Raw genomic sequence first — 27,649 nt, forward strand, 5'->3', positions numbered from 1 at the left:
GGGCTGGGGCTTCGGGAGCCCGAGCTGCTGCTAGTGCGGGTCCGGCTGCGGCTGCGGGTCCGGCTGTGGCTGCGGCTGCGGCTGCGGCTGCGGCTGCGGCTCCGGCTGCGGCTGGGGCTGCGGCTGAGGCTCCGGGAATAGCTGCGGCTGGCGGAGCGGCCGCTGCTGCTGCTGTACCAGGAGGAGGTGCTGCTGAGGCTGCTGGACGTGGAGGGGCTGGGCCGGTAGTAGGGGATCGGGCGCTTCCGGGCACTGCGGAGACCAGAAGGAGCTCGCTGGAGGGCCGGACTCCGCCTGGCCTCGACCCTGACCGCGCCAGCCCGGTCCCGGGGGGAGACTGGTATAGCCCAACACTTCCCGGGCCCTGAGGGCTCAGAGCCTCCAGCTGGCCACGGAATCTACATCTAGACTTTCACTGCAGTTTTGTTCTGCTATTTTTACTTTGACTAAAACCTTCTAGTTATGCTAAGAGAGGCTGATTTTCCATTTACTATAGTATACTGCGGTGCATTGCTTTTGAATTAGACCCGTCTGGACCTCTAAGCAGGGGCATATCTATCTAAAGAAAATTAAGGAAACAATAGTACACCTCCTAAACAGACAAATCAGATGATGCCGCTGGGTGGCTGAGGTTTGGGAAACACAGGATGGATTCATCAAGACGGACTATTTGAGATTGACTAAGGAAACAAGAGAGGCCTGTTAGGAACACCGCTTTTGTCTTCCTCCAAGTCAACCTCAAGGACTCCTTTGGTCCAGGCAGTGGGTGTAGGACTCCCTGTGTGCCAGGGTGATCTGTGGGGTATCTGAGAAGGTGATGCCATCATCCCCAACTTATTGTTTAGGGCACAAGTTCTCTTTCCTCCTCCAGGTCATCTTTAGGAAGGAGGAACCAGGCAGCCCAACACCGAAGCCCCACTCCTGCAGGTCTCTGGAAGGAGTGGCTGACCCTTGGAGGAAGAGCTCAACCCATTGCCAGGAGCCAATTTTAGGGCAGCACTCAGCCATTCTTCCAGCTTTCAAGGCCTGAGAAATTTGGGTCCACTCAGATCTCAGGCTTCTCTTCTATGCTTTTCTCTGCGAAGAGCTTATGCAATCCATAACAATGGCACCCCTCAGGTTCTAGTGCTCTGCATGTAAGTTTACAAAGGGTGTTCACATCTCTTTGCCCCCTTTCATTTCATTTTCATGATACTCCTGGGAGTTATTTCCTTCAATATTTCATGGGTGAGAACTGAGCGTCTGGAAAGTGAAGAGACTTTTCCAGCTCATCTGGAAAGTGGCACAACCAAAAATGCACTCCAGATTCAGTGCTCTCCCCCTCGAAGTCCCTTTGGTACCCAAACGATCCTTTAGCCCTCTCCACAGTCAGTGCAGGGTATGATCAGGGTCTACTAAAGCCTGGCATGTGGGTCTCAGGGTGATGGGTCCCCACTGGCCGGCTCCGACCCCAGGCAAAGGCCCTGCCCCACTGCTTTGGCCCGCCTTGGGCGCATGGCCTCCATGCTACTCCAGCTTGCTCGGCAGACCCCGGCCAAACCCCTTTGGCCCACCAGATTCCTCAGCTGGCTCCACCCCTGTCCCAGGCACCCTCCCCCACCCCCTCCTTGCAGGTCCCACAAAGTGTCCCTGAGCTCCCACAATCCTGACTTCCAGCTCCAAGGGGACACGGGGGGGGGGGGGGCGGGAGGGGGGAGGAGAGAGCAACAGCAACGGCAGGAGGGGTGTGAATGAGGGTGAAGGTGGGCACCGCTGTGCTCCGGGCCTCACCTGGTTATCCTCCGCGCCTCCAGGTGGCTCGGGGAATCTCTCCGTCGCTTCCGCATGGGCGAGTAGGACCGACGTCTCCGACGCGCTCGCTCCCGCTCCCGCTGCTGTGAGTCCTTCTCGCTGTACTTGGGGTCTCGCTCCCTGAAGGGGTGCGGAGGTTATTGGGGCTGGCTTTCCCCGTGTGAACGCGTGGGACAAGGGCACTCACTGCCACTCACCTGTGCCCTTCACCCCACTGGGGCAGGTGGCGGATTCCCCACGGGGCCCCAGGGGGCTGTGGGTGTGTGCTGTGGGGGTAAGGCTGCCTGTGTGCAGGGGTGTCAGCCTTGGAGGGTGGACATTACAGGGGCGCGGCTGCTGCGTGAGTGAGGACGTGAACGCCAAGAGGGGTCTGGTGCATGCGTAAGAGCTGGGGGCTCTGAATCTGGGGAAGGGTAGTATGAGGTGTGTGAAGGGGTAGGGGTGTGGCTGGCTGTACATTATTAGGGCCCCCAAACATATGCACTCCATCGAAGACGAAAGAAACTATGAAGATGCTGGGTCGTCTTCTCATCTCCACTGGTGCAGCGCGGGACAAAGCGGGAGCGGGCGGGGGGGGGGCGGGGAGCGGGGAGGCGGGGCCTGGGCCTGGAGGCGGGGCCTGTACCTGCTCGGGCTGTACCGGGAGTAGCTGGGGCTGCGGCGCGATCGAGAGCTTCTGCTGGGGAGGCTCCTCTTGCCAGACTTGGAGGAATAGCTGGAAGAGCGCGAGTAGGACCTGCGGGAGAGTAAACAGTCCCCGAGGGGCTGCTGGGCTTCCCCGGGGTTGTCGCGAAGTGTGGGGGTTCATTCAGCCGGTCCTCAGAGGGTGACTTTCTGGACGCCAGGCGGAGCAACCTGGCCCTTCCCTGAGAATGAAATTCCCTCCTTTTTGGGAAATTAATAATAAGATTGGCCACTTCCTCTAATTGATGCTTACTATCTGAGGCTACGTATTAGTTGTGTGACCTTGGTTGGGCAGGTGATTTCACTTCTCTGGGCCTCTGTCTTCTCACTTATAAATTTGGGGGTAAATAATCTTACTTACCCTGTAGAATTGTAAATGAAATGAGTAAACTATGGTAAATCACGTACTGCACAGAACCAGAACACAGGACATGTTAGCATGTGTCAGACATTGAACTAATGCTTTTAGTGCATTATCTCATTTAATCCTTGACACATCCTAGGGTTAGGTACTGTTAATCCCATTCTGTAAATCGGGAAACCAGGGCCTGCGAGGTTAACGTTTTCATTTTGTGGATGAGGAAACTGAGCCTTGGAGATGTTATCTGAGGCCCAAGGCCAAATCTGTCTGACTTCTTTCACCGGTGGGTCAAAGGACATGCCCCGTTAAGTTAACTAGCTCCCTAAGCACAAAACACATTGCAGAATGGAGGTCAAAACGGCACTCACCTTTTTCCGGAGGAGGAGGATCGGCTTCGGGTGTACCTGGGGGAGGCCCTGGGATTTGGGGATCGGGAGGAGTGACTGGAAGAGCAGGTGCTGGCGTAGGAGGGGCTCCGGGAGCACTCTCTCGTGGGGGAGCTCCGGGCTGTGGATGGGACCAAATCGGACTTCTTCACCTCTGCGCATTCCAGACACGGCGACTGGAATCCTCTGCAGATGTGAGGAGAACACCTGTTAGCACTGGCCTGACCTCTGCCTGGAGGCCTCTCAAGGTAACATTCCTCTCCCTACCTTTGCCCAGGCTGTGGGGCCCTCAGAAACCCCTTTCACCTATTCCCATCTCACGACCTCTGCAAAGACTTTCCAGACCACAGATGGTAGAGGAAAAGGGACAGAGAGGGATGCATTCCACGGGGCACTTCAGAGAATTTTAGGTCAGTGGGCTTGGGCATAACGGTAAATGACATCAAATCACATAGTGAGACATTTATTCCCTTTTGAGTCTTTTTCAGCCCATCTGATTACACTAACGGGAGACTCCCGCTGTTCCCCCCCAGCCCCGCGAGCCAGGTTGGGTAATAGTGGGTTTTCCACCATCTCTGGAACACTGGCGGTCTCCCAGGCCTGGTGCTCAAGAGCCTTGGGCAGGCAACTGTTACTAACAAGAATTAAATCCATGGTCTTTATGTATTTTCATATGAAAATCATGTATTTTTGCAGGTGCTTACTATTTAGGATGAGTGCTATACATATTCTATGTAAGACAGCAGTATAAGTATCCTTACATAAAAGAAGTGCGTTTATTAAGGTAAATAAGAGTCCTGGTAGTACAGGGATATGATTAAAATCAAGCAGGTGCCATGTGGGTGATTTAATTTTGGGAAACTTCGGTGTAGGCCATTTTGCAGATGGGGGAATTGAAACCCAAAGAAGAGTGAAGGTTTGTTCAAAATCACTCAGTGGCAGGGTCCTGTCTTCTGTATTTCCACCCTGCCTAGAGCCATGGAAAGCCCCTGTTGGATTCTCAGTAGGGGCATGTTTATTTGGCTTGAGCCAAGAGTCAAGTTCAAATCACATTAATAGGGTTTCCAGGCTCATAATGACCCAGCCTCTGCTCACCCCTCCAATCGCAGCACTTGGCATTTTCCTCTCTTGACCCCAGCCATAATGGGCTACTTGTTCCTCTTGGAATATCCCTGTTCCTTCCCTGTCTCCAGGACTCAGAACATTTACACTGCCTGGAACCCTCTTTTCTCCCCTCCTCACCTGACAATAACTACTCATGGTTCAGGTTTTAGTTTGAGCTCACCTTTTCTGAGAAGGCTTTTTTTACATCCCCCTAAGTCTAGTTGGGTGACCTCCAATGTGTTGCCACAGCCCCCAGCCCCTAGGCACCCCCCCCCCAGTCCCTAGAAGACCTCACTTGGTCTTAAAATAGTCTCTTCCTCCCCCAGTCAGTGAGGTTGAGGGCAAGAGGACTCATGTCTCTGGATACTGTATCCTAGCACCTTGGACAGAGCCTGATTCATCTGTCCCGGGTCATGAATAAAAAGTTGTGAAGTAAACATCTGAGCCTCTTAGTGTCCTGGATGCTAAACAAGCATCATCTTGCATGATCCTCCCAACAACCTTATGAAACTGGCACTATTCTCTTCAGAAGGGTTAAGTACTTCCTCAAGGCCACTCAGAGTCTCAAACTCTCATCTGTCCAGCTCCAAAGCCCATGGTCCCTCCAATTCATCAGCCTCCTACCTTCACTGTTGACGGTTTCCTTGATTTAGGTAGGGCCAATGACACCTCTTCCATTTAGCCCTCTGCTCATTGCTGATATGACATACATAGCCATGACTTTAAAGATCATTTATATTTCAAAATGAAAGGCTGGGTCTAAATTATTTAATTTGGCTGTCCACATAGATCCAATTAAACAGGTAACTGCTAGATGCCACTCAGGCTTTAGCCTCAGTTCTTTGACAGCTGTGTGTTTGAATCCTGGTGCTGGCCCTTATTAACTGAGTTTCTTAACTACTCTGAGTCTCAGTTTCCCCATCAGCTAAAAAAAAGGTCTATAATAATGCCTGTGCCATAAACCTTCAATGAGGAATCGAGGAAGATTGTCCATGGCAACACTTGGCATGGCACCTCGCATATAATTAGGGCTCCACAAATGTTAGCAGCCATTACTATTATTGTGGTTGTTATTGCTCTTCTGTTTTCTTCTGCCCTGAAGTATATAAGTAGACACCTGTCCTTCGTCTCCTCTGGGGACATCACTGCCTGTTCTTAGAGACATTTGACATTTGTTCTGACGCAGCCCTGGCTCCTAGGCAGGCTTGGCTGTGAATTGAGGCCAGAGATGTCTACTGTGGATTCCACGTTGTTTGCCCAGGGCTGAAGTGGGGTGTGTGTGCTGGGGACAAAGGGTACTCTGTCCTTGAAGAAGCCATTAATGGCTTCACTGCTAGGGCTTCGGCTATCATTCTGAAATCCTGGCCACTTTGAACAAAAGCAGACTCCCACCCCCCAAAGAAGGAAGACCCCACTGTTAGTATAGCAGAATGTACCCGCAAATCTTTTCCACCCCTCCTGCATCTCTGCCCCATTAATTAAATGCTCCTGAGGAAAGGGACCTGCCAGTTTTGTATCTCTAGCACCAAGATGAGTGGCTGGCATATAGGAGGTGCCTGAAAACGAGGAGAGGGATAAGTAACTGAATGAACGATACAGAGTAAATGATCAGCGATTTTTACTAGCTATTATTGTGACATTATCCTCAGGGATTAGCATTTTGCTGTGATTTCTTGAATGAGAGAGTAAGAGGGTAATGAACTAGAATTACAGCTGGCTCATAAGCAACTGCATGGAAGGGTTTTCTGCAGAAAAACTGCATCTAGCCAGTGTGTTAAGACACACGTGCATACACACACACATAAGCCGCGCACATGCACACACACATACATGCTGTGGGTATATGGGAACCCTCTGTCCTTCCCACACCCACAAACCTCCCTCGCCATTCAACAGCCCACACCAGAGTGATACATTTGTTACAATCAGTGAACTTCCACTGACATCATTACCCCCCAAAGTCCATAGTTTATATTAGGGTTCACTCTTGTGAACTCAGTGGGTTTTGACAAATGCAAAATAATGCATCCGCCATTGCAATGTCACACACAATCTGTGGTCCACTTATTCATCCTTCTCTACCTCGGAACCCCCGACCCCCATCACCACCAATCTGTTTACTATTTTCATAGTTTTGCCTTTTCCAGAATGTCATATAGTTGGAATCATACAGTAGGTAGCCTTCTTAAAAGATTGGCTTCTTTTACTCAGTAATATACATTTCAGGTTCCTCCCTGTCTTTTCATGGCTTGATAACTCATTTTCTTTTTAGTGCTGAATAATATTCCATTGTCCTGATGGACCACAGTTTGTTTATCTGTTCACCTACTGAGAGATGTCTCAGTTGATTGCAAGTTTGGACAATTATGAATAAAGCTGCTACAGACATCTAGGAGCAGGAGTTTCTGTTGCCACAAATTTTCAATGCATTTGAATGTTTTTAAATGACAGTTGACTTTCAACTGGTTTAAGGTTAGACTTTCTCCTGAAATTTATGGTAAAACTGACATTTGTTTTTCCCTGCCCAGCCTCTGTCCCTCCTTTAAATTTTTTTTTACATTTTTAAAAAAAAATATTTTTTTTGAGAGAGAGAGTAAGAGAGGAGTGGGGGAGGGGCAGAGAGAGGGAACAAAGGGTTGGAAGCAGGCTCCGTGCTGTCATTGCAGAGGCTGATGTGGGGCTCAAACTCATGAACCTGTAAGATAATGACCTGAGCCAAACTGAGCCGAAATTGGAGGTTTAACTGAATGAGCCACTTGCCTCTGTCCCTCCTGATATCAGTCCCCTGACTTTTCCTTCAGAGAACCAGACCTCTCCCTGTGGTAGGGTCCCCTCCCTAAGGAAAAAACAAAAGAAAAACAAAAACCTCAAGGCAACCTCGCCCTATGCCTACATGACAACATCCCTCATGATCTTGTAACATGAGACCACTTAATCAGACTGCACAGGTTTGTGTACAAAGAAGTAAAAAATATATTAAAAAAATTATGCCCTGTGGCGTTTTGGGCTCAGTTTTTTGGGTATGAACCCAACTGAACGGTGCCAGCAGGAATAAAGTTCCTTGCTGGAAAGAAAAGCCTTGGTATCACGACTCTCTGGGTGAGAATCCTGCTACACCCCAAGTTCGTGTATGTGGGGAGACCACTCATTACCCCTGATGATAGCATGTGACAAATTCTTGCCAAAAGCACAGAATCTCCTGGGCTAGAGTGATTGGTCCAAGGGTGGGCAAATGGCCCACGATGGGCCAAGCAGAAACAATGAGAACCTGCCCTGGTATTTTGCTGAAACTTTTGGGAAAGAGGCACTCTGCTGCCATTGGCTGGCTAAACTGATAGAACGTTGGCATGTGTGCCCATGCCTGGGAGAGGTGGCTTGAGAATGAAGCCAACAGAGAGAGAAGCAGAGCTCAGAGATGTAATGGGAAAGACAGATTCTCAGTGATGCACTTTTAAGCCCCTGGATCCAGCTGTACCTGAAGCTGATATCCCTGGACATATATATTTTTAATTATGCCAGTTTGAGGGCTAAGGTGAGAGACTGGGAAGGTGGAGCTAAGGCAGGACTCTCCCCCCCGCCCCCCACAACCCCAGCCTAGGTGCACTAACCTTGACTCTCTGCCCCTGCTGGTGGGGGAGAGATTCTCCAAAGTGGCCCCCTTGTTCTGGGGTGAGGAGGTGGTGAAGGAGTTCCCTGAATCAGAGGTGTTGCCACAGTTGAGTTCCCGGCTCTTGTTCAGGCCCCCACTGGGGCTCCCCTTCTCTTGACCCCGCGACCTGGCTGAGCTGATCTGCGTGGAGGGTGGTGAGGAGGTGTCATTGCCTGAGTCATACTCCTGGGAGCGTCCTCGGGAGGTGGTGAGCGGGCTGGCTGTTTTGGTAAAGAGGTCAGCTGCAGACCCCGACCCAGTGATCTGAAAGCAAAAACACCCGTTGGACACTGCTGATTGCCGGGCCTGCGCACTGTGTCTAAATAACCAAGAAATGTTTACCGTCATGATGCACTGTAACGAAAGGAAAGAGAGAGAGAAGAGGAAAGAAGAGACGCCAAAAAACAAAAGCACAAATTCCTGAAAGAATACCACAGAAAGGAGATATTTTTTTTTACCCCCTGTTAGGATAACTGGAAGATTTAGGTATCATGCAGAGAAAAAGCATGCGGTCCAGATTAAACAAAAGAAAAAGGAAATTATACAAAATTTAATTTCTAATGAATTAACTCAAACAAAACAGACAACTCAATCGAAAGGGGGGTGTGTATAAACACCCTTAACCTAAAACAATAAAAAAAAGGAAGGGGGAGGGGCAAAGAAATGGGGCAATGGACATGAAAAACATATATCTTGGAACTTAAAAAAAAAAGATAAAGCCAAAATTTTAAACTTCAACCAAATCCTCAACGAATTTGACCTTTTTTTTTTTTTTAAGAAAAAGTTCCCTGAACAGAACCCTAAACAAATATTGCATGGGGAAAAGAAATGAAATAGAGGTTTTTTTCTTTTTTTAAATATAAAGTCAAGGTCACAAAATGACATTTTAGTAGTTTTCAACTAAAGGGGAAAAGAAAGGGGACAAAAAAAATGGAAGTCAAATAGTCTGACTGAAAACAAACAAACAAAAAGCTCTCTACGATTATTTGTGTGTGTCCTTTTCCCCCTGGAGAAGGTAGCTAAGGCTCTCGAGTGGCTTCTAATAAATTCTCTCATGTCTTTGCGGATTATATCCACTTACCAAGCAAGAGCTCCTCCTTTAGTAGGTAGGTAAGGTGTAAGAGAAAGGGAAGAGCGGGCAACGTGAGTCCATCATTAGAGTCGAAAATGACAAGAAAAAACACACACCTTTCTGCACACCCTCACACTTGGCCCTCAGCTTTGAGTTTTGGTTTTTCAGTGTTCCTAACAGGGGAGGCATCAGATCTGTTTGGTTTTCTCAGCAAGGGGACCTGAAGGCCATCAACACTAACCTCCTGAGTCCCTTAGTGCCCAAGTTCGATCAAGAAACCCTTGCTGGAAATGCAGTAGGGGCCAGAGCTTGCCTCTATCTGGGTATCAAGGTCGCAAGGGTGTGCTTGTGACAAAGGGCTTTGGGAGGGGCTTGGACATTTGGATTTAGGGTGAATGGGAATGGAGGGTTTCCCAGAGTGCTGTTTGGGTCTGAATTGGGACAGATGAGGAAAGGAGGTTGGGCCAGCCCTTGGGAAAGCGATGGTGTATGTGTTTAGAAGCACAGGGGATGGTTTTCTTAAAATGTTCAGACCAGTGTCAAAGCTGTGACTGACGCAGTGGGTTTGGTCTGGCCCCTGCCAATTCTACTGTGCTTATTTGGCTGTGGGCAAGAGGAACCTTTGCCCTGGACCTCCTCCGGCAATAATTGTCCTCATGGGGCGGGAAATGGGTGGGGCCAGGAGGGCACTACCTGAAAACCACTCCCTGGATATCACTTCATGGGTACTGAGATCCCAGAATTCTCTGTTCTCTGTTTAAATGGCCCCTGGGCCCCCTTCCAGGCTCCTTGCACGCTCATCTGTGGATCTGTTCTCCTGGGGACATACTGTGCTTTAGGTGTGCACACTCTTAGGTCCAAGAGTGACATTTGGACGGAGCTAAGATGTTCAGGCTGATGCGTCCATGTGCATGTGTGGGAGGCCCATCATCGTGTTGGTTGGTGTAAGTGGTGGGGGGAGAAGGGGAGAGACCAGGGCGTTGCGGCAGGTACACCGTCCCCACCCCCCACTGCCACATTGGGGCCGGCCACTCTGAGGAATCTGAGGTTCTAAATTCAAACCTGACTTTCCAGAGCATTTTGAAGGTAGGTTTGCCAAGATGGGAGAACCTATTTTGTTTAGGTTTGCTGGCTTGACTTACAAACATTTCGACGTAGAGTATGTAGGCCTCCTTCTATACTCTTGCCCTGGGGCCCACAAATACCAGCGAGGCCTCACTGTCAAGAGCCTGCTTCCCTCCCACCCCTTATTCCAGGTACCTTGGGCCTAAAAAGAGTGGGACTTTTGGGCTTTCTTAAAGGACCCTTTCTGCCTTCTCAGCAATTGGTCAGGAGGGTGAGACATAGAGACGCCAGAACTGTGAGACGCACAGCAAATTGGCGGCTCAGGATGTCAGCGTCTGGACTGGGGAGGAGGCAAAACTTCCTTTGTGGATTCTCCCAGGAGGCTTTGCACACAGACAAGGTGATGGTCCAGCCTTACCAAGTTCTCCCCAGCACAGCTGCTGCTTTATCTGTCTGGTGATCTAGCGAGCTTTGCCTTGGGACAAGGGACCTCGAAATAATGTTGCTCAAGTGGAGTTTTGTTGAGTGAGACTTTTAAAAAAAGAATGTAAAGGCCCTGTTCCCATTCAGTTCCCCCTTTTTGTCTTCCTATTTGTAGTTATGGATGCTGTATCTTTGCCACCTCTGGGAGTTCAGTGGCAACATGTGTATTTCTACCACCTCTGTCAGGAATGAGAAGACTTCATGGGGTCTGATGGGCTCTCAGTCTGGAGCTTGGTCCCAGGGTGGGTGCAGAGAATCAGGCAAGCCCTTTTTGGGGAGAATGAAGCTAGAAGATAACTCAAACAAAGGGGCCTGTGGGTATCACAGCTTCCATTATCTATCCATTGTAACTGGCTTGTTCCCAGGGGCATCCAGGCTGGCCTTCCTCTCCCCAGGTGCTTGTTCCCAGCCCTGACTACCACTTCCAACGCATCTGCCCTGGTGCATCCTGGGTCCCCATGGGCAAGGATTTCCCGAGTGCGAGGCCCCTCCAGGCTAGTGGGTACAGAAGGGGACTTTGCCCTGTTGGCCTTCTCAACCCCACACTCTGAGCTCACAGAGACACTTTCAGCATGTCTCCACTTGCCCATGACTATTATCCACATGTAACTTGTGTAATTAGAACTGAAAACTGTATAAGGCATCAGGCTCTTCCGTCCTCTCCAGAAAAGAGAGATAAAGGTCCTCTGAAATGTTCTCATTGGGTTGACTCTGGAAATACCAACATCTCCAGCTTGTTTAAACATCCCATTTCTCAGGATGAATATAAATTCTTCAAAGTGGATGACAGTATCCTTTGCAACCCACCCCTGAGTACTTCACAGACCTTATCTCTTCCACACACCCCCACTGTGGCCCCCACAACCTATGCCAATCACTTAGAGTTTTCTTGACTCTGCCACCACATCTTGCCCGCCCAGGCCCGGGTGATTTGCACATGCCATTTCCTCTGCCTAGAACACTCTTCCCCATGACTCCATTTCACGTGGCTAATGTATACATCTTCTAGGTTACAAACCACTTCCTCTAGACAGCCTTCTCCAATCCACAGGTCAGGATAGCACAACAGTCCATAGTTCACTCATTCATTGGATCTTTCATTCATTTCCTCCTTCAAAAATGAGTGGCTTCTGTGTGCCACAGCACTGTTACTTGGTGGGATAATTGCTTGTTTTATTGCCTGTCTCTCCATCTGAATGAAAGTTTGTCAAAGGCAGAGGCCATGCGTGGCTAGTTCAGTGTTGTACTTAAGTAACTACCAGTGCCTGGCACAGAGCAGGTGCTCACTAAATCTGGCTGAATGAGTAAACCTGCTCCATAGTCCCTTAGAGGCCTGAGCTCAGAAGGCTGCGCCCTTCCTAGCTTAATGCAGGGGCGAGGATGGCCAAGTGATCAGGCCCTGGTGAGGCCCAACGGGGTAACTGCCAACTTTGGGAACTTGATGGCTTTTTAAAGGAGGGGTTGGCCTCCAGCATATTCAAAATAGTTCTAAAAAACTAGGTTGATTCTTAGCTGAAGGTTGGTGTCTCAAGACCAGGTCAGGGCTGGCTGTGTGATCGAGTGATAACCTCTAGAACTGAGTTCTAGGTCCAGGCCTGTAGCAGAGAGAAAGAACCACCCTCTGTTCTTCCTCTCCTTCTTGGCCCTCCTCAGACCCAGGACCCTTCGAGAAAGCACACAGAGGCTCTGTCTACACACTCCCAATGGCATTAAGTTCCATGCTAAGTTGAGAGGCTCTGGATCTGAGAAGCCTTCCAGAAAAGTTATGCTTGGTCTCTTTAATTCCTTTCCACCTTCTCCTCTTGGAGGTCAGCTTAAAAAAGGGACTGGGACTGGCCATTTGCAATGGGTGGTTAGCCCATACAGTGACTTTGTTCAGATTACAGAAAAGTGCTCTTCCTGGGTCACATAACAGGAGTTAGAAACTTCCTCTGACCAGACAGATTAGAAAAAGGCTACACCTTTCTCTAGGCTGAAGCAGCCCATGTCAATATTCACAGTTGCCTTGGTGAATGGAAGGCAGGTGGGGTTTAATTTCAAGATGAGTCACTCGCGTACGGGGCACAACCAGCCTACCACAGCATCCTTAGTAGGTACTGAACATACAGATCTTCTCCCTCTATTTGACCTGCTTAAAGGATACTCTGTGGATGGAGGAAGAGTTGGGAGCCCAAAGACCTTCGTTCCTGCTTCCTTTGGCTTAACCCTATTTGGCTTTGTCTTTACAAGCCTTGATGGGCTGTGTCTATATTCCCAGGGGAAAGGAACATTTTAATAAACTCATTAGAGATGTCTTGATAGTTTAATGGCCTCTTAGTTTCAGACTCCACCTTTTCCAGAGCTCTCCGTTCACCCTACACAAAGAATAGGAAAGATATTGAGGGGAGCCAAAGGTAGACTATGTGTGGGTTGGAGGTGTGTGACAGCCATGATCATGCAAAGGAGAGCTTCAAGTCATGGACATCATGATAGACAAACAACAGAGGCCTCTGCGTTCTTGTCTCTGTCCTCTCATCTCTGAGTGGCTCCTTCCTAGACAACTACTCACTCATGTAAGATCCAAACAGTTGTCCACTCAACATTGACATGACAAGGTGTCTCCTACTTGCCCTCATTTAGATAACAGGCTTCACAAAATTCATCTTTGAAAAGTTCTTCTGTTGGGAATTTCTCTTCTCTGCATTAACTGCTCTTTGCCCTGTCATTGTAGGTAGGCTACAAAATGCTCAAGATACTTGCTACGAAGAGTCAGTCTAGACCCACCATGGCCCAGTTACACTGCCCTCCCGGGACCTGGGGCTCCTGTTTAAGACCTGGCATAAAACTCTTTCAGACTTGGCATAAAAACTCAGCCCCTATAAGATCTGCTTAATTACCAGGTGGAAAAAACATCTGTCTTAATATGGATTATCCCCAAAATTGAGACAAGAATTTGAATGCTAGTAGTTTATCTGAGAGGACAGGGAACTTCTGCAGGGGAGTGGGGAAATGAGGTGAGAGAGAGGAGGAGCCAATGAGAGATGAGTTATCACAAACCGGCTACCTCGGTGGGCAGCTGGAGGACCCTGGAGAGCCAGTGAGGAGCCGACTTCAGAGTTAATCCCAACCAATCAGGGAGCTGGGGTATTGGGCACCAATTCCCCATCACTCATAGGTTGAAGGCTGCGCCCAGGGGGTTTCAGTTCTCTAGTATGTCCAAACTGTCACATGGCCAAGCAAAGTGGTCTTTGTCAGCTAGAGAGTACCTTCCAGAAGCTGGAGGTTGGCTGTGTGCCCTGACGTGGAGAGGGTGAGGGATATAAATGAACAGCGTCTGCTTCAACACCCCAAATCATGATTGGAAAACTGACAGGCCAAGTTATGTTTTGTTTCAGCTATGTTTTCTTTAGCCCACTTAGTATATATGTGCTTAGTAGGGAGCCTGCTCGAGAGTGAATGTGAATTAACTGCCAACATTGTCGAACGAGGCAGTTTCACGTAACAGCTCTATCTCTGGTTTGTGCCCAAGACTAAGATCTGACAACGTTGGGTCCATATTCCTGCTTGCTAATAATCGGCTTGAGAGAATTGCAGCTGCCCACTTTAGGTGGGGCATGAGTTTTTCTGGCCCCCAGCCCCATGGGGTCCCAGTTGCTTATATCAATTAACCTCCTGGCCCCTGAGACATCTAGGTTTGTGACCCTCTGTTCTAAGTGTTGCTACACTGACCGTGCATCCTGTAAACACCATCTCTCCCTGCCAGAACTGTTAAATAGATTTCACCATCTTCCCCATCTCAACCCTTTTCCTCTCTCTTAGACTTGTGTCAATGGAAGGAACTAGGAGACCAAAGCCATTAAGTCATATCCAGACCCTGGAGCTATTACAAGCTATTCCCTTCTGGGTCAGGATTGCCAGTCTCAGATTTTTCCCCCCTAAGAACAAACTAGATTTGTGTATTTCAGAAATCTATGGCCATTGGGAGAAAGCAAATAAGTATTTCCCCTTTACTCCCTTGGCCCCCTCCAATGTGAAGCTCTGATTTTTTTTTTCTCTTGGACTCATAGCTTGACCCACCGCCTCATTCCTTAATATACTCCGTGTTAACACTTGGGTTTTTCTAATAAGTAATTAAATCCCCCTACCACAAACTCCAGCTCCTGGTGTTTCACTGGGAGTCTCGCTCAGCCCTCCAGGGAAGCCGGCACTGTTATTTATTGTTTTTGTTTCAAATCATTATTTAATCAAGAATGGGGAAAAAAAGGCAACCTCTCACTTACACTTCAAAATTTAATTTCAGCTGAATTCTGAGATCAAGAGGCAGCACGGCCTAATAGGTTACAAAAATACAATCAAGAAGAGAATTCCAATTAAACTGAACAAGTCCATTTACTGAGCTTCAAATGGCCCCATGGAGAGAAATGGCCATAAATTTTTTTTCCCCTCCCTGCCATATGGGGGACTGGAAATTCTCATGTGAAGATAGAGCTGCACGGCAGAGCTTTTAGCTAGAGGGTTCTGGTTATTCCTTAAAAGCAAAAAAAATCCTTTTGTTTCACAAAGACATTAAGCTTATTTTCCTTGCTGTTGTACATCTTCCTTTGTAGACTAATTAGGAAGACAGCAAAAGAATGGGTTCATTGACCTTTGGGGGTTCGTGTGAGAGAGCAGGCAGGATGTGGGGACATCGGGAAGATGACACGCTCTTTCAGGGCTGGGGTGATCCCTCAGGGCGATGCACTCCAATTGACCTTGGACTCATGAAGATGGTCCAGATGCCTCTCCACCCCCTCCCCCTCCCCACCGCAGCTGAGGGGGGATCCTAATTTCAGCCCCATCATGCCTCTGAAGCCCTTCCTGCTGGCCCCCAGCCCGCTGGTTCTCAAAACTCTCTATATGTATCCAGTCAGGCAAATTTTGCACCAGCCCGAACTGAACTGGAGAAAAGTAAGTTCAATGTAATGAGTTTTTCATCCAGCTAAATGCGTTTGATTCAAGGGCTCACCCTTTCTTCGGAGGCCAGGTCAGTACTACCTCTTCTGGGTGGTAAGATGTCACTTAGGTGATAGAAAATGGTGGTTTTCTTTTATTCTGAACTGACGTGGTGGAAGTTGACAATGCCATGCCGCTTTCCATTAAAAACCAGCAACAGGGACGACAACCAGAACAAGTCCTGCAAATCCCGGGTCTCATGGCACCCTTTCTCTGCATTCCGGTCCCTCTCTTCTCTAAACTGCGGTGAATGGTGTGGCATGTCAAGCCTCTCAGCCAAAAGAACTTGAAAGGCTTTTGAAAAATGTGCGAGAGCCTAGATCAGGGGTCTGAAGACCAGGGCTGCCATTTGCTTTCCCTTGGCCTCCTTTTCCCTGTCTGCAAAATGGGATGCATACCTCCATCCTGCCTTTCTCCTCGGCGTGTCCTGAAGTTCACCTCAGACCGTGGATATGATTCAGCTTTTTGAACACATCACATCTGGGTTTACTAGGAGTAAGCTTAATAAAACCACTATGATGACAAATAATAACACTAGCAATAACTGCATTTTGAGTGTTGGTTATGTCCCAAGCATTGGGCTAAGTTTCTCATACAGAACTGAAAGTACATGAGGGTAGGGTCCTTGTCTGTCTTGTTCACTGCTGTTCAACCATTGCCTGGAACGGTGCCTGGCACACAGTAGGTGCTGAATGCATATTTTTAAATGAATGAACACCTCAACTCACTCCATCCTCATAATCATCCTATGAAGTAAGTACGATTATTAGCCCAAAGTACAGATGAGGGCACGGAGGCCCAGGGAAGTGAAATGACACAAGGGAAGTCTAATAATGAAACACATGCACTCTGGGTCAGACTTTCTGGTTTGGGATCCTAATTTCTCCATTTCATATAGCTCCTTTTCACTTAATTGTTTTAGGCCATGGTGTAAAACAGGCATCTTAGTGGAAGCTCCCTTGAAGGGCACTTATAAGAAATAGATGAGGTGGCACATGAAATAATTCAGCCTAGCACCTGGCACATAGTGGGTGCTCAGTTGGCATTGGTTGTTGTTACCCAGGGTCTCCCAGGGAGAGAAGATCATGAATACCAGAGTCCACAGATCTGCTCCAGAGCCCCTGTCTTCATCACTGCCCCCTACTGCCTCCTCACATTAACAATTTCATGAGGCCCTCTTTCATAGACCTTAGGTTCTTTCTACTACCATTCTACCTTCTCCTTCTCCTCCTCCTCCTCTACCTCTTCCCCTTCCTCCTCTTCTCCCTCTTCCTCTCTCTCTTCCTGTTCCTTTCCTTCTTTTTTTTCTTCCTCTTTCTCCCCCTTCTTCTCTTTCTCTTTCCTCTGTCTCTTCTTTCTCTTCTTTCTTTTCCTCTTCTTCCCCTTCTCTTCTTCCCCCTTCACCTCCTTCTCCCTTTCCTTCTATTTCTCCCTCTTTCTCTTTTTTTTATGGTGTTTGTAGGTTTTTGTTGGCAAGGAAGACATGGCAACTGTTGGCCCAAGCTGGAGGCAAATGGAGATAAAAAGGAGCCCGCTCTTCTCCTTGGTCTAGCTCCCATTGTGATCAACCCTCTTCCAGAATCCCTCTCCAGTGAGGGCATTTTTAACAGAGAGCCCCATGCCAACAGGGAAAGGGTTGGGCCAAGACTTGGTGTCACCAACCTTTCTGTCATCCAATTGGTCCTCTGGCTATGAGATCAAGCTTCTGAGACATGAGCCATGATTCCTACCAGCTCCCCTTCCTCCCAACTGGGCCACCTACCTAAGTCACTTCAGCTCTGTGAGCCTGTTTTTCCATCTGAAAAATGGTGATAATAGTTGCATCTACCTCAAAGAACTGTTTTGTGGATCAAATGAGGAAAAAAAAAACCCAACAGCTATGTAAAGTATGGGATAGTTTAAAATGTTACTTTGCTTTTGTTCTAACAAATGTGCCTGGCATATAGCATTATCTCCTCCTCCCTTTATTTATCAGCCATCTCAATTTGGTGAACCTATCCTTCAAAGCCCAGCTCATAAGTTCCTTTATTTGTAAAGCCCTGTCAGGCACCAAGACAACACTGTCTGGTCCTTTCTCTGTAGTCTTCTACATATTGTACTTCCTTCTATCACCACCATGGTTGATGATCACAATAGTCAACTACTGGTTGAGTGTGGATATGGCCTCATCCAAAGGTAGCTGGCCTTGGTACTGAAGGCTATCAGGTATCACTCTTTAGATGCTGAACTGTGAGAAGGTCCAGAGGTACCAGGGGAGGGAGGGGATAGCTTTAGTGTCAGGGCCTATTAACCAACTAGTGTGCATGTTTTTGAATATTCTGACAATTAAGGAAGAAATGGTCCTCGTTGACTCAATCTCTGCCCTAATTACAACACTTATTTCACTGTACTGCAGCCTTCTGTTGACTACCAGACTGAGCTCTGGAGTTCAAGAAGAGTGTTTTATTTGTCTCTGTCTCCCTGATGCCTTGAACAGAGATGGTTGAGTGGAGATAAAGAACATGAATGAGGCTGTGAAGGGTCCCTAAAACATCTCCTTGGGACCCTCCATTTGGATCTGGGCTCTGACTGAGCAAGAGGGCTTCAGGTTATCTTTAGCTCACCAACTAGGATTTCAATAAGACACAGCCCTGATTTTGCATATTCATATATGCAAATAGCCCCCCTTGATGTAATGTGCCAGTCCTTGATTTTTTAAAGAGCTATGCATATGAAATACCTGCAGTGGAGTGTGGCAGGAGCCTTGGCATAGAAGACCATTCACACTCAGGTTCCTGCTTATCCCCAAAACCCCATCTCTTGCCCTAGGATTCTGCCTCCATCCCTGACTCCAGTCTTCACTTCCTGCTTCCTGTGGCTGGTTCTTGCTCACCATTGGTTTCTCAGTTAGTTGTTGCTTTCTCTGCCCTAACCTAACGCTAACCCTAATTCCTTTCCCTGCCTGCTACTTCCCACCCCATCTCAGGGTCTCTGCTTCATTGTGTATTGTCTTTTACAGTCTTTACCGTGTCTGTCTCCCACATACAAAAGCACAGACTGTTCTATATTCACTGCATCCTGAGAGCCATGGCAGAGTGGATGGACCCTTGATAGATTATTTTGTGGATAACTGGTAGATTTGAACAAATGATTGAAAGGATTTTTCAAGGGCAGTGGCTTTGCTGTTCTCTTTAACAGGAAGCTCCGGGAAATGTTGGGGCCAAGACTCTCAGGAAACTTGTGGTCTAACCTGGCACCTTCATCCATCTCTGCGTTTTGGAAGAGAGAAGAGGGAAAAGGGTCTAGCATGGAGGGCACTCAGAGAGTTAGACTTGGGGGTGTCTGATGCCCCCAGAAGTCAGGCAAGCATGAGTAGGGTGGGGCTAGCCATTGAAGCTACAGCTACTGTTAGGGATGGAGGAAACTGAAAGCAGAGGAGGCAGAGGCCCCGGCTGTGGTCCCAAGTCCTGCAAGGACAAGCCTGGGCCTGGAGCCATACTATTATCCCTACTACTGCTCCTGTTCTTACCAGTGCTGCTACTATTGTCATGGCCCATTTCTATTTCCATGGTTACTATTACTGCTGCCACTGTTATTAGCAGCAGCCATTAAGTAGCATTTCTCACTTGACTTTTGTTCTAACAAAAGTGCCTGGCACATAGAGCTATCTCTTTGTGTTACAGTCTAGAACATTTACTTACATTAACTAATCCCATCCTCATAACATCCCTCTTACAAGGCAGGTCACACTGTTCTGCTCATTTTGCAGATTCAGAGAAAACTGAAGCACAGAAAGTGTATGTAACTTGACCAAGGTCCCACAGTTGGTAAGTGCAGAACCAGTCCCAGAAAGCTGGGGTTATAACATCCACTAATATTTGCTGAGTTTCCCCCCTGTGCCAAGCACTGGGCCCAACAGTTTCTAATACTACTTTGCTTTTGTCCTAAAAACAAGGTTTTTGAAGAAAAGACTTATTATTTGCAGCTTTTTTTAAACAGATGAGGAAACCGTGGCTCAAAAAGGTGTAAGGAACTTTCCCTAGCTCAGAGCCAGGATTTAAGAGCATAAACACAGCCCATGTTTTGAACAATGCTAAGTTGCCACAGTCCTACGGGAGTCATTTCTCTTCTCTGAGTCTCAGTTTCCTTGGAATCAGGGCACTGAGCTAGATGAGCTCTTAATGCCTGTCCCTTCTGGATACAGATGGGCTTTCAGCTCCTCTGAGAGGGGCTGGACCCATGGGAGACACTGAGACTTCAAGAACCAATAGGCAAATTGGTTCCTTACCAGCTGGTGTGGGAAGACCACACTTTTTTGTTTTTTGTTTTTAGTAACCTCCAACCTTTTGCACCATCTTGACAGGCCTGGCCTGTTAGGAAACCATCCCAGGCAGGGGATGAAACAAGCTAGTTGCTCCCAATGGCACTTTTTAGTGAGGGTCAGTTGGGGTCACCAAATGGGCTGCCACAAATACCAGGACCAGAAAGACAGGGTGATTTTTACTCATTTAAATTCTTCTGCCTCTTCTTGCTTCTATTTTAAATTGATTTCTAACTTTGCAACAATTCCCCTGGGAAACAGATGAGGTTGGCATGCCCATTTTCCAGGTTTGGAAGCCGAGGCTGGTAGGGGTAGAAGGAATTGTCCAGCTAAGCCAAGACTTGCACCCACCCAGGCCTCCACACTCTGCCATGTGGGGAAGACCTTTTATAAGACATCAGTGGAATCTGCAAAATACTCAGCAACCACAGGGCACTTCTACAAAGTGGGGAGGGAGCTGTGAAAATTGTGGATGGTTCCAGCTAAGCAGAGGATTTGGACAAAATGAGACCTTGGTGACCCAGGGTGCCTTGCCTGGTAAAGAAGAATTTCCTAGAATGCACTGCAGGTGATAACTTGTGTCATCCAGGCTCAACTGGTGTTTTTCATGGCCTTCTCTTCCTTAACCTTCCGCAAGCACCCAGAGCTTCTCTTTCCTTTTACCTCATCAGAAATTTTCAGATTCACTCATAGCTAGAGGAGACAGGTCCCTTCCCAGCTGTCCGCTGCAATGGTAGTCTATGTCAACATTGCATCTCCTCCCATTTGTGTATCTGTCCCTTGAGCATCAACAAAAGGCCTTCACGTACTTTAGCTTATTGAATATACCCAACAACCCCACAGACAAGTAGTATTATTTCAAGTTTACCAATGAGAACACTGAGTATCAGAGAAGTTAAGCAACTTCCCCAAAGCCACCCAACCAGCCAAGTAGCAAAGCTAGGACCTGAGTTCAGATCCAACACTAAATCCCTTGCTCGGGAAACTTCCTGGTGTCAGACCATCTGAAGTCACATTCCAGCACTTCCTTGTTGACCTGAAGGAGCATGACAGGACTCTTTTCAATGCTGGGTTGCTAAATCAGATTCACTCTTACTTTGCCCTGTGACTTTACCCCAGACCACAACCTCTCTGAGTTTTGGGTTTTCTGTCCCATCTGTGGAAGGACCAGTGAGAGCAGCCATGCCCCCAATTCCCTGAGACCTTGTGTGGACACATGAGAGGTCACAGATCAAGTGCTATGAGCTCCTTGAAGGAAAATTCTCATGTACATTCAAGGCTGTGTTTATATAGGTGAAGTCAAATCCCAGCCACTAATCAATGCTGCAGGCTAGCTAGCATCAAAGATGCAGACTTCACTGAAATGCTAGAATGCCTCTGATACATCAAAGACCCCCTCTTTGCCTTCCTCCCCAAAGAAACCTCTACAGTGTCTCACACATGCATTTCTGCAGATGTCACTCTGAAGACCAACATGTATTTTCAATATTTCCCTAATAAAAAGCCTGGGTATCTTAGTTTTACTTCTCCCCCAAACGAATGCTGCCAAAGGCTGGTGAATGACCCTTTGGTTGATCAGTAATGAGTTCTGAAAGCCAGTGGGATATTTGCCCAAAACTGAATTGAAATGTGCCGTACACTGCCCTGAACTTGTGTCTCCACCTCCCCCGAGTGTCATGGCCAAGACTGGCCGAGGAGGCTGTGTGGAATACTTACTACACCCCTGGCTGACAGGAGGCTGAGCATCTGGAGGGGCTGGCTGGGCGGGTGGCCGGAGTGAGCCTCGGGGCTGGCCTTGCCGAGGGTCTTGGAGCAGCGGCGGGAGCGCCTTCGGCGGGACTTCCGCCCTTCCTCGGGGGACCTGCCGCGGTGCCTGGGGGGCAGGGGAGACAGGCGTGAGGGTCTTTTGAAGGGCAGCATAGCAGAGGGGTGGCTGTTGAGCCAATAGGATCTGAAGACTGGAATGTGTTTAGGTATGTTTGTATGAACAACATGTGCTTCCATTCATCCATCCGTCCATTTGTCCATCTGCCTCCGTGCACCTGTCCAGTCCATTCATTCATTCACTCTCTCATTTGTTCATTCCACAAATCTTTATTCAGGTACCTGACCCTGCCTTGGGGGCTGGGGATGCAGCTGGGAAGATAGAAAATCTCCCTAGCCTGATTTGGCTTAGTGTCCTTTGTGTGTGTGACTGTCAATGGGGTTGTATGTGACGCTGTGTATGTCTGGGCGTGTCCATCTGTGTTTGCCGATAGGTATGACTGGACATATCTGTACGTCTTTGTGTATGTGATTTTGCCATCTGTGAAATCCTATATTAACTGCCACCCAAAACTTTTGAAAAGAAAAAGTAGCTGACAAAAATGACAAAGATGCCTTATGTACGTTTGTCAGACCTGGCTGTCCCGTCTGCAGCAGAGTCCAAAGGAATTTCTGACTCTTTAGAAAGGCCATATTTAGATTCCACTAGCCTGTTAGCTCTGGGCCACAGTAGTTATGAAAATAAACACCATACTGATTTGCACGGCACTTGCCCTCTTAGGGCGTTTTTCTGCAACTTGAAGACTCAACACAAACAAGGCAGGTTATTTCCCATTTTACAGATGAGGAAGCTGAGGCTCAGTGCTGTTCGGGAACCTGCCTGAAGTTACACAGTTTGAATGTGGCAGAACCAGGGCCAGGGGCGGCTTTTCTGTCCCGGTAGGGAGCAATGCCTCTTGGTCATGCTCTGACATGTCCCTCTGTGCTCTGGGACCTCCAGATCATTTTCCCTAGGTGTGTGGCCAGTGCCTATGGGAGCATCCCCTCAGCCCAACAGGCACTGGGGAGCTCAGGCAGCAACGCCACCAGAGAGGTGACCACAGAAGGGGGCCTTGGCCGGGGTCTGCAGTGGCAGCCATTTTGCAAAGAGGTAAGGTGGAGGGCAGCATACGGAGTGTCTGCAAGCTCTCTGCACGGTCCTCTGACCCCGGCCAGCAAGGCTTAGTTGCTGAGGGCCGACTCAGCCTGGGCCTGGGGTGAAGGGCTCAGGCTGAGTCACCTCTGGACCTGGGTCTCTGTCCCAACTCTGCCAGTCGCTGTGACCTTGCTCAGATGCCTTAGCTCACCACGGTGGAGTTTTCTGCATTTCCGTGTCAGTAATGCAACTGAGCTCAGGGCACCAATGCCCTCCGGATGCAGGCCACCAGGAGCGCGCCTGCGGCTGGAGAAGGTGTTCACTGCTCCCTGTGGTGAGGAAGAGCACACCCATAGTGGGGCCGTAGGCTGTGCTGTAGGAGAGGCTCTGGGCCGGAGGAGGGTGACTTTAAAGACCTGGGACATTGTTCTGGATTGGATGCTGGCAATAAGTGGAGGTGATACTCTGACTGGGGATCTTCATACATCTTGGAGCCCAGACCAAGGCCAAGGCTAAACCTAGAAAAGACACAACAGTCCCTCATGCCAGCCAGGATAGACAGATGCTGGGTCACTTTTGTGTTTTGGACAAAGTTCCTGTTTCATCTGGGCTCCAACCTGATGACCGAGGGGTCCTGTTTTTGTCGTGACCACTCAGGGCTGGGGAGCAGCCTGCTTGATGCCGGCGATCTTTACGGTTTTTGGTGTTCAGAGGAAACAGGAGGACCTACTGGCGACAGCGGCACATGTCAGGGTCTGCTTTTCCGTTCTCGAATGCTTCTCACGCTTGGCTCCACATTTGCATCATGAGGGAAGATTTAAAAATCTCACTGACCTGGCCCCACTTCATCTGAACTAGATCAGAGCATCTAGAGGGTGAGATACAGGAATTTGGTATTTAAAAAATTTTCCAAGGTGACCGCAAAGTGCACCCACAGTGGAGAAGCCCTGGTCTGGTTTGTGGTGTGATTGGGGTGATCAAGAGAGAAGATGTGGGGCACCTCGTGGAGGGGGGCCCGGTCAGTTAAGCCTCTGACTTCAGCTCAGGTCATGATCTCACGGTTTGTGAGTTCAGGCCCCATGTCAGGCTCTGTGCTGACAGCTTAGAGCCTGGAACCTGCTTCTGATTCTGTGTGTGTCTCTCTCTGCTCTTCCCCCGTTCATGCTGTCTCTCTCTCAAAAATAAATAAACATTTTTTAAAAATTAAAAAAAAGAGAAAATGCATTTGAAACTGTAGCACACTGCCTACAGGGACTAGGAAAATATTCCCCCTCTCCTCCTCCTCCTCCTTCCTCCAGACATTGATTTAACTGGGATGAGGGGACCAGGACAGTGGCATTTTATTTTATTTCTTTAAAAAATCTTAAATTATTTATTTATTTAGAGAGCCAGCACTAGTGGGGGAGGGGCAGAGAGAGAGAGGGAGGGAGAATTCCAAGCAGGCCCCGCACTGTCAGTGCAGAGCCTGAGGTGGGGTTTGAATTCACAATCCATGAGATCATGACCTGAGCTGAGATGGAGCTGGACGCTTAACGGACTGAGCTACCCAGGCGTCCCAGGACAGCGACATTTTTAAATCTCCCTGGGTGACATGAGCAAGTAGTCAAGTGTGTGGGAAAGGCCCCACAAGTATGAATAAAGCAGATTGTGACATCCAGACACCGGCCTGGTTCTATCAGGTAGGCCTTGGTGTATCTGCTGGCCATCGACAGCTTCAAACATCAGCAAAGCCACACTCCGTTTTTTCTCAGCCATGAGCGAGCCTTCCTCCCCTTTCTGAGGCCAGGACAGCCAATGTGTCAGCACAGAGAGGGTCCTAGTTAGGAGAAACCTGACTCGCAAGTGCAGGAGAGCTAGGTACTTTGTGCTGTGTGGCCTTTCATTGGCTGCTCAGCTTCTCTGTGCCTAAAGGAACCCTTAGAGCGCCAATTCCAAAGCCAGGCTCCGCAGTTCAATCATAGCTCTGTCACTTAGTAACTGATTAACAAGTTCCTTAACCTCTCTGTGCCTCAGTTTCGTCATCTCTAAAACGGGGGACAACAGTCACTGCTCCGTAGGGTAGTCGAAGGGGATTCAGGGAGAGGGCTCAGCACCTCACACCAGGGCATGGTGGGGGGCACTGGCACCTAGGAAGCATACGCACAAGCACACCGTTGTTGCTGCTGCACGGGGAGCCAGCCTGTCCCTCTTCTCTACAGGGAGGTGCTGACAGTGACAGGTAGGGGTGGGGAGGCTCCCCGGGGAGAGGGGTTACCTGCTCTCACAGCTTGAGGAGCGGGTCTCCGAACTCTGGGACCTGGAGGGGCAATGGTGATGACGGTGACGGTGAGACTTTCTGGGCCGGCTTCGTGATCTTGGGGGCCGTGAAAAGGAGTGGGTCAGAGAGGGAGAGAGAGGTGGGGGAGGGGAGGGGGAGGGGCAACAAGAGAAGGAGGGGAGCAGAAGAGGGAGGGAGAAAGAGGGGGAGAGAGAGAGGGAGAAGGAGGGGCAGTGGGAGGGAGAAAGAGAGAAGGGGAGAGGCGGGGGAGGGGACGAGGCGCAGGAAACAGGGAGGGGAGAGGGAGGGGAAGGGGGAACAGGAGAAGGAGGGGGAGCAGGAGAGGGAAGAGAGTAGGGAAGGGGGAAGAGAGGAGGAAGGGAAGAGAGAGGGAGAGAAGGAGGGAGAGAGAGATTTTGATCTTGTGACATACATGACATACATCGTCCTCTTGCATCAGAGTCACTGTCCCTCCCAAAGTTGGGCATCCCCCCTACCCACGCCCCACTCCGCATCACCCCAGCTCTTTGGGCATCTGGCCTCTCCAACCAGCCATACTGAACACAAGTGAGTGGCAAGCGTTCCTCAGGAGCAGCCTGGGACTTGGGTCTCAGATTCCCACCCTGTGGAACCCACCCGCCATGATGCAGCCCACACCTGACAGAAGTGTCACGTCCCTTGTCCCCTCTCTCCCACCTAAGGCAGGGGTCTGAATCTGGGTCAGCCACCACAATGTGTGAATCAGTCAGGCAAGAGCTAAAGACAGAAGTGGCCTTGCTCTGGAACGTTGGTGGGGTGTTGGAGCTTCTAATTCTTCAAGTGAATGTAGAAATACAGATTTTCATGTAAAATATTCCTATTTTAAATGGAGGGTCATTTTTTAAAAAGACACTGGGGGCAAAGAAGGCACATTTGCAGAGTAAATTAGGCCTTTGGGCTGCCAATTTATAACTTCAGACCTGGAAAATTAAGTCCAGATTCTTCACATGGAGTCAAAAGCCCCTTTCAGAGTTATAAACATCACTGGCGGCAAAATCTGTAACAACAATTAACCACCACCACTACCACTAATAGTGGTATTATTACAGGTTACTTCAGTTCCCCCTAAATGGTAATAATGACTCAGAAGTAGTAGCGGCAGAGACAGTGGTCACTGGGTATGTACAAAGAATGTCAATGTTTTGAGCCAAGGCAGGAAGTCAGTGGGAGTTAGAGAGGGCTCTATTGGGAGGTAGCGGGAGACAGTGTGGTTATCCCAACATAGGACTCAGGGATTCCTGTTAATGTGATACTCGGACCATACCCCTTCCCTGGTTAAATCCTTCCCTGTTCCCTCATGTCGAGTCTGCATTCTGATCCTGAGCCACAAACAGCGTGAGGAGTCAGCCCCTGCCAAGCTCTCTCGCTCCTTGTGTGACATCTCTTACTCAGGCAGGGCAGGCGCAAGCAAGTCCAGACTGCTTGTATCCTGGCTCATTTACGACCCAGGTCAGGATGTCCTTCTGAGGATGGTGACAGGTAGCCCGTATTTAGCACACACTGCCTGCTGGGCACCACAGTCTAAATGGACCCATCTCTTCCTTCACTACAACAATGCATGAAGTCGCTTTTCTTCTCAGATGAAGAAACTGAGGTAGAGAGTTTCAACCGCTTGCCTAACCTGCAGCCTAGAATGTAACCTCCATGCTCCCTCCTGTAGGAAGCCCCTTCTCACAACCAAGCCCGTCACATTGCCCTGGGCTCCTAGCTGCCATCACCGTGCCATGACCTGTCCCATGTCTGGCTCCTGTGTTCTGCTGGGAACGGTGAGTTCCTTGAGTCTGGAAGAATATTTGGCTAAGCTCTGTCCTTGTGCTCAGCCCAGGGCCCGCCATGTACTAGGGCCTTCCTACGGGATGTTGAATACAAGGAGGCCAAATCTCTCCAGAGATCCCTTGTTTAGAAGCATCCCTGACCACAGAACTTGGCAAGAAGAACCATCCTTTCTCTTAGAGGCGCCTTGCTTTTCTTGCTTCTCCCTCTCCTGATGCTTGTCTATTGCATCACCCAGCAATTTCTGGGGCTTATCCAGCTCTTGGCACAAGGGAGGGCCACCCCCTGGCTGCCCGCCAGCAGTCAGCCTCAGTGATGACCACCCTCACTGTCCCCACCAGTGCTCTTCAGCCCCACTGCACACTTGATGCCAAAATCTCTGAGACTACATATCAGCCTGCGCTTAGTGTGAATGCGCACTCAATACATAAGACCAATAACTGCCTTTTAACTTGAACTGAACAAGCTTGATGATCAGGAGGTTGCTCCCTGAGCTAATTCAAAGCTCTACTGCTTCCTTCTGGAGCATTCCCCAGGCCCCTGTGGGGTGGCTCAAACGTCCTCCTTTGCACTGACCTTGGATGAAGTGACCCCTCAGGCAGCAAAGCCGGGTGGCCTCCCTCTGTGTCCCTGCCTCTTTTCCCTCCCCAGCAGCCAACTGCTTTTCATCCTATTGCCTTTGATCCTCACTTTAGAAGCTTCTTGGCGGGAGATAAAATATTAGTTGATTGGAAAACACATGCACTAACATTTGCGGGGTATAAAGTAGGTGGGTTGTAACCACATTTACTTTTAATTTGTCTGGGAACTGAACT

General features: G+C 48.9%; 1 protein-coding gene across 1 annotated transcript in view; it reads right to left on the minus strand.

Annotated features, from left to right (window-relative positions):
* SRRM4 (serine/arginine repetitive matrix 4) overlaps positions 1–27,649 on the minus strand; it is a 149,765-nt gene that overhangs the window by 1,842 nt on the left and 120,274 nt on the right. The window contains exons 7-13 of the mRNA XM_029921618.1: positions 25,020–25,118; positions 21,583–21,739; positions 7,935–8,239; positions 3,205–3,408; positions 2,417–2,527; positions 1,771–1,911; positions 11–252 (exon numbers count right to left, since the gene is read on the minus strand). Of these exons, the coding sequence (XP_029777478.1) occupies positions 11–252; positions 1,771–1,911; positions 2,417–2,527; positions 3,205–3,408; positions 7,935–8,239; positions 21,583–21,739; positions 25,020–25,118 (1,259 nt within the window). The remainder of the gene's footprint in view (positions 1–10; positions 253–1,770; positions 1,912–2,416; positions 2,528–3,204; positions 3,409–7,934; positions 8,240–21,582; positions 21,740–25,019; positions 25,119–27,649) is intronic.

The sequence above is a fragment of the Suricata suricatta genome, chromosome 14 (genome assembly GCF_006229205.1).
Source record: "Suricata suricatta isolate VVHF042 chromosome 14, meerkat_22Aug2017_6uvM2_HiC, whole genome shotgun sequence".
In the NCBI taxonomy this organism is placed as follows: Eukaryota; Metazoa; Chordata; class Mammalia; order Carnivora; family Herpestidae; genus Suricata; species Suricata suricatta.